The 9,976-nt window shown below is 44.0% G+C and overlaps 1 protein-coding gene across 1 annotated transcript in view; it reads left to right on the plus strand.

Moving 5' to 3' along the window:
* Positions 1–3,453: 3,453 nt before the first annotated feature.
* The window catches only part of LOC310788799 (elongation factor 1-alpha 1), an 11,415-nt gene continuing 4,892 nt past the window's right edge, over positions 3,454–9,976 (plus strand). Inside the window, exons 1-3 of the mRNA XM_083650373.1 lie at positions 3,454–3,512; positions 7,737–7,917; positions 9,895–9,975. Coding sequence (XP_083506499.1) covers positions 7,774–7,917; positions 9,895–9,975 — 225 coding nt within the window. The 5' untranslated portion in view covers positions 3,454–3,512; positions 7,737–7,773. The remainder of the gene's footprint in view (positions 3,513–7,736; positions 7,918–9,894; position 9,976) is intronic.

Raw genomic sequence — 9,976 nt, forward strand, 5'->3', positions numbered from 1 at the left:
CATGATTGGCCATCTGGAGGTTCTGGTGAAGGGGGTTCAGCTGGTACAGTGTGTCTGTGGGAAACCCGTGGTCCAGCGCTAGCTGCGGGAGAACCAAGATGGCAGAGTGTCTCTGGTGGCTCTCTGCTGCACGTTTGCTCTGCACGTTTCAAAGTGCGCTACACCCAGCTCTATTTTCACAGCGTTCCGCCGTTTTTGTGCGCCGGCTCCCAGCGCTTCCAGCTGAGAATGATTTGGCTTTTCAGAAAGACGCTGGTGCTCCTTTTCTGGCAACTAATCATGTGGAGGGGCTATCGCAGCGGAGACGGAGGGGCTCAATTGTGGGAGCAGATTGGCTGCTGTTCACAGGCACAGCTAACGTTACAGCATTTCCGTTTCCCCACACGGCTTCTTCTACTCTTTTTTCTCATCTTTCTCTAATCCGGAGAGCACTGTCGCCACCTAATGGGTCTGTAAAATAGCATATACACCTTCAACATCCCCCATACTTTTACAGGAGATGCATCAGGCTTTGATCCACGTCCCACCGTCAAAAAACGCAATTGACGACTTTAGTCGTCATTGGCACTCTACGTTACTATTTGAATTGACGACTTTAGTCGTCATTGGCACTCAATGAGTTAATTGTTTCCAAGGTAACGTGCTTGACTTTTGAATTGATAGGTTTGTTAGATTAGAATGTAATCCATGAACCATTTTAGATTTATAGCATAAAATATTTTCGTTGAACTATGAAGGTTTTGCAACAACAAAAAAGTTTTTATTTTTATTTTCCTGAAAACTTTTCGCGGACCCCCTTGCAAAGTGCCACGGACCCCTGACGGTCCCCGGACCCCATTTGAGAACCACTGCTATAGTGAACTATAGAACGGGCAATGGAGCATGCGCGGGGACAGCAAACAAGAGGTTACATCAGACCTACTGTACAGCAGCTGAGAAAAAACACGAGGATATTTGAGTTGCTCTTTGAATAATCGGGACCAGTGATACAGTACTTACAAATGTAACTGTAATATATTACTTGATTAAAAACATTAACTTATGACACTATTTTGTTACTCACACAAGTAATATTAGGCTACGTATGCGTTGTAATATTGCGTAACTCGTGACCACAACACTGCTTCCTGCATATTTCACCAATGCAGTGAATTAAAATGACAACCTAACTAGAGTTTATCAGGCTTCCACTAAAAGTCCCAAATAAAACATTTATCACCACAAAGAGAACAAATATGCCACGATGAACACCATCTCATCTACAAACAGCAGATGATTTGAAATACTTAGTTTAGTCTTACAAAAGTCAACTATACAGTCACATCATACGTCAGTTAGTGTATTCATCGTTACCTTGGAAGATGTTTGCTGGTGACTTCACATCCAGATCAAATCACAAAGATGTTCTGCCTTCATCTGTATGAGAAACAATGACAAAGCTGCTTATTCTCCTTTGTCAGTTGTGGATGGATTCATTTGATGTGAGGGTGCTGCGCTCACTTCCTCACGCTCACTTCCTCATAACTTCAGTATAGAAACATCAGTCCGACACCAAAACATTCTAACCGGAAGCCAGAAACCAAGGCTGCATATTTCGTTAGTTGTTGGATTCTGTTTAATGCTTGTGCTTAGCTAGACCAAGCTAGACACATTCTGTAAAGTCCTCTCAGACATGCTCGCGAATTAGGGCTATATAGCCTACATAAACTTGACTTGACTTGCATATTAATAATAAATGATACTGTAGTAATATTTAATCTTTGGTAAGGTTGCCTGTGAAACTGATTAAAGTCAAGTAAATTTAAATTTAGTCCAAGTAAACTTAATCAAATTGAATATTGATTTGAAGATAATATAAATAATTAAGTTTACAATAAATAAGTTGTTTACATTTTCAGTTTCCATTATAACTAAGAGGTTTATTACATGTATTGTTATCTGATCATTTAATAGGTGTTGTGAGGAACATAATGAGAACTAAAGTTGGTCAGAAGGGCCCCATGTGATTTATGACCTATGCTGAGGGGAAGTGGAACTACTTATATATATATCTAGCTATATAAAGCTTGTAAAAAAAACAAGCATAGCCAGAGAAGAGAGAAGTGAGATAAGAGAGAGGTAAGAGAGAGGAAAGATAAAAATGGGAGGAGAGAGGAGAGCGGAGAGAAGAGAGAGACCAGAACAAGACACTAACCTACCCTAACCTGTATTTGGTGTAATGTCAACAGTAATATCAGGCTCAAGTGTTGACTTGCAATGGGATCAAATAACATAATCATAATCATCACAATCACAATAATCATTGTCCAAGCTTTGAGGCCCACAGTCTTTAGCTGGGTTTCCCAAAAGCTTCTTAGAGCTAAGAAGCTTCTTAGACCCTTCTTAAGGCTCCACGGGAGGGGTCTAAGAAGCTTCTTAGCGCTAAGAAGCTTCAGACCCTTCTTAAGGCTCCACGGGAGGGGTCTAAGAGGCTTCTTAGCGCTAAGAAGCTTTTGGGAAACCCGGCCTTTGATGTTTAATGATTGTGTGATTCTTGTTTGTTTTAGCCTGAGCATCCTTTTTCTTTTGTGTGAGAGTACATTGAGAGTTAAGCGAACGGAGCCAATTTCCTTGTATGTGTACATACTTGGCCAATAAAGCTGATTCTGATTTTCATGAGGAAGCAGTTGCGGTGACCAATCAAATGAGTTTGGGGCGTGGCTCTCTTACAGAAAGGCTTTCTTACATAAAGGCTTCAGGGCTACATTCGCTGTTCACTAGAAATTGCAGTGCATTGTGGGTATTTTATAGTGGAGTATTTAGTGAATAAAATGTAATGTTGAGAATTCGGACACTATAAAAAAAATGGTGAACACTACTATTTCTGTAACTAGGCATCTCGCGCGCTCGATTCCTGGGCTCGCCTGCTGCACGGGCTCACCCACCCTGCAGCTCACATTCGCCCGCTGTGCGGCCTTGCCGCAGCTCGGCTGCATGTCACAATGATGTCACAATGTATATGTATGACATCGCTGATGACATAATCAGTGATGGTATGACATCATTGATGACATCATCAGTGATGTCACTATGACATCATCAGTTGCCCCAATTGCTCAAGTTACATCACTGATTACATCACTTATTACATCATCAGTGATGTCATAAATCAAAAAAAAATTAAACAGAGAGAACAGAGAACAGAGATTGCCCACATGCTCCCTTTTATAATAATATAGGATAAGGAACGGTTTCGAACAGGGCGTCTGCTTTATCATCTATTTGACTCAAAGGAGCATCATTTAAAAATGAACAAGTATTGAAGAAGACTTGAGACTGGCGATTGAGGCCATATTACTCAGAAAGTGCCGTTTACTGGGGCCCATAAAGGCCGAATGGCCCCTGCAGGCCATTCGAAAGAATGCAGATTTAAGCCACTTCCGCGTTGGCCTCCCACTGCACAACACCAGATTGGTGAACGCCAACTCGACTCCGCGAGGGATCCATTATCGGACACAATTTTGCAGCTTCTGGTGAGATTATAGCTACCTACATCCTTGTCATCTTCTTTGCAATAAATAAATACATAAATAAAATCATTGCAAACAACATAAACCGCAAAAAGCAGTTCTAAAACCATGTAGCCTATCTATTTGTGTTGTAGTTGTGGATTTATAATAATCGATGTGTTTATAATTTCGACCGACGACAGCTATTTACGGTCTATGGTCGGCGGCAGCCTCCCCTCCACATTGACAGGATGGAAAAGGGCTGTGAAAACACTAGCCTCATCAGAGACTCATCAGTCAAGGAAGAATGACTGATGAGTCTCGCGTTGAGGCTAGGAAAACACAAGTAACCGTAGGCTACCTTGACTACTCCAATTATGCATCTGCAGAAAAAGAAGTAGGCTATAATATTATGTGCGTACGTCAAAAGTGAATGTCCATTCTGCATCGGTAAATGGGCTGAGAGAGACTGAGGTGGCGCCGCCGTCTGCATTCGGGCGGAGGATAAATAATGTCAAACGAGGACATGTCCGATAATAGACGCATTAACAACAACTTCTGCCCGGGTCGGCCTTGTTGTTGTGATGCTGTAGGAGCGGGTGCGCGCAATTACGCAACACCCCCGCCAGTCTGCCTGTCTGTCCCGTGCCGTGCCGTGCGCTATAACCGGATCAGCGTCGCTCAGCCTCTCCGGTCCCTGCAGCCACCTCACCTGACACACACCGAGCAGCTCGCAGGTACGAGGCTTTACATGGATCCATGCGCGGCGTGTTTATAGTCTCGAAGGCTATTCTCATCAAAACGTTTTCCAATGCAACTCCGTTCCCACGCAACGTATGGGGGGGGGGGGGGGGGGTATTGTAGGCTAGTGATGCGGGGGTAGAGGGCAGACGGCTGATACTGGTAGTAACGTTAGACTACGCATCTCGGCTCCAGTAAGCGGGGCAGATGACAGAACATGGCGGCTACCGGCGGAGAGGGTGAACGCTCCGTTAAATCCGCCAGACATAATAGCTTCAGCCACTCACTGTGCACGTTTTCTCTGTTGTTGTGTTTGTATTGTGAAGGCGCACTGCGGCAGACATGTGTGATGACACCGGGGAAATTGCCTGGCGATCTGAAAGACGGATGTTAAATGTAGTCATCTGCCCCGGCACTGAGTGGCACTATACACCTGAGCAAGTAACCAAGATCAGCTGGGCTTATATTACACTGGATGAAGCTACCTGGTTATTCAGAAATAGAAAACTGCATTCAACTAAAAAAAAAATGTCTGTGGTGACTGAGTGTAGCTAATTACCTGGTGCCATTTATTTTATTCCTTAGGTTACCAATACCACCACAGCAGCACCCTGAGGTGCTCTCCTCCCTCTGCACGCATAGACCTGTGTGTTCAGTGCACTGCAGTGTCTGAGAAATGGCTGCTACACTATCAATTGCTAGGATCCTGACAAAATGGTGGGGTGTGAGTGGTAAAGCTTTAGTGAGCCTGTGACTGTGTGGTGGAACAGGGACAGTGGAGTGCGCAGACCGCGACTCAGAGCGGTGTTGTCTTGCAGAGCAGCGAGGACAGGACAGGAGGGCTGGCCGGAGAGGGGGGAGCGCTGTGTGGATGGATGGATGGATGGATGGAGAGTAGGAGGAGGGGCAGTGGTTTGTGTTTTCTGCCTGGCGCAGTTTTGGGGCCATTGACAGTGTTGGGGGTAACATTACAAAAGTAACATATTAGCTACATAATAATATATTACTTTTAGCAGTAGCTCAGTAATATAACTTATTACTTATAGGATTTCAGTAATACTATACCAGTTACTTTGTCAAGTAACTCAAGTTACAAATTTAGTTAAAACTTTTTTTTTAATCAAACACATATTTAAATAAACATACAATAATTTCCTAATCAAACTGTCTGTTTTTATGCAAACAACCACTACAGATGACAATAACAAAGGAAAAGAATAACATTTAGAATTTTGGATTGTTTACACTGACTTCAAGGCGGTTGACATTCTTTTTCGGGATGGTTCCGGGGGCGGCGATGTCATTCTGCTGCTGCTGCTGCTGTTGTTTTGGTGAAAGTAATGCAAAAGTAGTGTAATAAGTAACGAGTTACTCTACACAGTCAGTAATATTGTAAAGTAACTTATTACTTTCAAATGAAAGTAACTAGTCATATGTAGTAGTATGTATTACATTTTGAAAGTAACTTGCCCAACACTGGCCATTGATACAATGATCCGTTCTGAGAGACTGCGCAAACATCTTTTGACAGTCAATAGGTCCTGTAGTAGTCACTATTCTCAGTTGGACCAAACAGACAATGCTATCAGCTGCTATTAGGGTGAGAGCTGACCAAACACATAAGGTCTCTATCCTCGTTTATCCTTTCAAATCTATGTGAGCCGGGGGGGCATCAGCACAGTGCCCGGCTTGTCTATAGTGCTGTAATACCTATGCTGTATCTCCTGCTGTGGAGATACAGTACTAACAATGTTCAATCAATGACCACCAGCCAAATGCTGGTGCATTCTGTGCAGTGCACAGTGCATTCTGTGCAGTGGTTCTCAAACTTTTTTCACATCAAGGACCCCTAAACTGACACAAATTAGACCACAGACCCCCCCCCCCCCCCCCCCCATTTGATTTTGTCCCAGGGTCTCCCATCTGATATGTTTGCTTTTAGATGTTTTATTACAGAAACTGTATGAAAGCCATGACCTGGATGGAACTATAGACGGTTTTAACTTGACAACAAAAACATTCTAAATTGAACCCCCGCTCACTTCCTGTTGCAGTGTTTGCTATGGACATAAAAGAAAAAAAAACATTCAAGTGCAGGACTGACCATTCCGTGACCGTATTTTGACAACCACTGGTCTATTGAGTGTGACTGTTATATGAGCCACTGTGGCAGGTAACCAATAGGGATGAAGCAATTTCCGGTTTAATGATAAACCGTGATAACATTTCTGACGGTTCGTATTACAGTTACAAATTTTAATGATCATTAAAACCGTGCTAATTACCATGATGTTATGGTGATTACAGCGCTTTGAAAAACACGCTAAATATTGTCTATCATCATCAAACAAAGTTAGCAACAGTCTCCCAGATGCAGCACAGTCTTGGTGAAATCATTTCAGTGAGTGTATCAGTACTTTTTTTTTTTTCCCCCCCCGATTTTTTTATCCCATTTTATCCCCCATTAGTGTTCATTTGCTCATTTGGTTGCTACTCCATCCTCTGCCGATCTGGGGGGGGCCGAGACTGGCTCCATGCTTCTTCTGAGACATGGGCAGTCAGCCAGCCGCTTCTTTTCACCTGACAGAGGAAGCTTCACCGGTAGGACATAGCACGTGGGAGGTTCACGCTATTCCAACTAGTTCCCCTCCCTCTGAACAGGCGCCCTTAACGACCAGAGGAGGAACCACATTAGCAACCAGGATATTGCATGTTTTTGTGAAGGGGGTTCCTATTTGAAGGAAACCCCCGGGAGGCACGGGGAGAACATGCAAACTCCACACAGAAAGGCCCTTTTTGCCAACCCCACCCGGGCGGTGGGCACTCGAGGACATGCGGATGGGCACGCATTCCTTCAGCGTTCACCTCGTCCCAGGTGGGAATCGAACCCACGACCTTCGAGCTGTGAGGCGATAGTGCTTACCACTGCACCACCGTACCTCCCGTGTATCAGTACTTTTTGAACATTTTCAACACATTTTAACAATACCACAATCATACTCATAACATGATCATTTTGGTCACTATAATCCTGATATGACATTTTCATACAGTTTCATCTCTACAATAACCACCTATCATTTGAAGGTTTGTTTCCATTGTAAAAAAAAAAGAAAGCATGTTTTGCTGGTGGTAACATAGCAACATGTTGAAATCCACCACTCGCCATTAGCCAGTGTATGAAGCCAGGCTCATGTTTCCTGCCCTGCCTACCACCTGGCCACTGTACTACCTGTAACCAGAGACCTTTAATATTAGAGACACCCCACTCCAGGCTCTGCCAATTGTGAGAAATTGAACTCTTCCGGTCTCCTAAATGGGCGTGGTTCTCGGCTTGTGATTGGCTGTCTGTCAATGGTATGAAACTTCATTGGCTGACCGTCTCCTAAGGGGGTGTGGTGGCAGTGGCGAAACCCTCCGCGGGACAGATACAAGAAGTGACTGGAAGTTGGGGTGTCTCTATGTATAGGAAAGGTCTCTGCTGTAACTCAACACTGCTTTCAGCAGGCAGACCGTCTTGTGACTTCAGCCAGCTCCAGCCACAATGGGAAAGGAGAAGCTCCATATCAACATTGTAGTGATCGGCCACGTGGACTCCGGCAAGTCCACCACCACCGGCCACCTCATCTACAAGTGCGGCGGCATCGACAAGAGGACCATCGAGAAGTTTGAGAAGGAAGCCGCTGAGGTGAGTGGCAGGCCACACGCAGAAGAAAGATGGTTTCAGTTCGGTCTGTGGTTCCCAGCTTCTTAGGCCATGTTCAGACTAGGAGGCCAAATCCGATTTGTGAATTTTAATGACCTATTAATGATTCTATCCAGATCTGATTTGTGTCACTTGTCCCAAACCACATATGGAGGTAGTTTACAATCTGCTTTCGACTGATGTGACTTCAGTGTGGACGCGCTGATCACCCAAATCAGATTTGAGAGTGTCTTTTGCAGCGGGCGGGGACTTGAAGAGCAGAGAGCAGACATGCAAACACTGCCAGAAACATTGTATGTTGGCTCATTGTATCTGGACACACAGATCTGACTTGAACACTTGCCCAAATCAGATTTGTGGGAGTGCGGACACTCTCCCAAATCAGATTTGGGAAAAATCAAGATAATGACTTTAGCAGCAAATCGGATTTGCCTGTAATGTGAACATGGCCTTACAGCAGTCAGGACCCCGTGCTCATTGGATCAGATCCATGCCCCTTCTTCCTCATGTAGTACACATGGCATTGTGGTTCTCAACTGTTTTGGCTCACACCCCCCAAAGTGATGCCTACTTGTTGTGACCGACCTGCTGCAGGTGTAAATGGTGTAAAATGGTGTGAAACGGTCGAGGAACATTTTGTGTTTTTCCTTTTCAAGCTATTTGACTTAATTATTGAAAGAAGCCTGGAGGCTGCAAAGATTATTTTTCATTATTAATTGAATACAAAGATTTAATATGATAATAAAGGCCAATTAGAAGTGTGCTTTTTCATATTCAATAAATCATCTTGTGAACATCCTGGGGGCACCAGTCTCCAGGTTAAGAACCCCAGTCCAGTAAAAGTGAGGGGGTGCCCTATGTTGCGTATAATTTTGGCCGATACCGATGACCGATATAACATTGCTGTTACGGCCGATAACCGATATTTACCGATGTCGATATGATCTGTATAAAAACACATTTCTATGATAATAACATCTTGTATATAGTGAAAAACACATGTAAACACTGTGAATTTGAAAAAGTGATGCACTTCTTTATTTCTAAAACATTTGGAAAAGCCCATAAATCATAGATTTACCGCAATGTTTCCTCTCAATGGGAACATTTTGGCTGATACCGATAACCGATATTAACATTGCAACATCGGCGCGATGCCGATATGTTAAAAAATGACTAACATCTGCCGATACCGATATGATTGCCGATATATCGTGCATCGCTAGAATGGAATCTTCTTTATTGTATTAGTGTCTTGCTGTAAGTGACTTAAACGACACAACAGCTGAAAGTATACGGCTAAGTAGAATAACGTTAAAGGGATAGTTGGGTTTGTTTGAAGTGGGGTCCTATGAGCTAGTTACATACACTAACTGAAATAGGTAAAGCGTTCTGGACGCTGAGCGCACCGTGTATCGAGACCCGGCACTCTGAAGCAGCAGCCTCCAGAGCTCTGTCTCTCTAGTACAGGGGGCCAGGAACTAAAACGTAATTTAGCCACCTAAAACAACGGCCACCTAAACAAATCAATATCAGTGTCCATGCACGCTCTATTTTGACAATTTTCAGCGCTTTACTTTACCGTCAAACAGCCCTCTCATTTGGCACTACATTTCCTCCCAACTGTAGAACTACCGTATTCCTCCGCTAAACGGCTGCACAGAGCACAGAGCCGCGGCTGAACTAGAGAGAGAGAGCTCTGGAGGCTGCTGCTTCAGAGTGCTGGGTCTTGATACACGGTGTGGTCAGTGTCCAGAACGCTTTACCTATTTCAGTTAGTGTATACAACTAGCTCATAGGACCCCACTTCAAACAAACCAAACTATCCCTTTAAGTGGTAGTGAGCTGCACCTCTTGAAAACGTGCACCACAGAGATTAAAAATGACGAGAGAAACTACGATGCACACACACACACACGAGCACCTTTTCACAGGCTATTGATTTGATGTATTCCTTAGATGGGGAAGGGCTCTTTCAAGTACGCCTGGGTGCTGGACAAGCTGAAGGCGGAGCGTGAGCGAGGCATCACCATCGACATCT

Source organism: Poromitra crassiceps, assembly GCF_964638095.1.
Source record: "Poromitra crassiceps genome assembly, chromosome: 14".
In the NCBI taxonomy this organism is placed as follows: Eukaryota; Metazoa; Chordata; class Actinopteri; order Beryciformes; family Melamphaidae; genus Poromitra; species Poromitra crassiceps.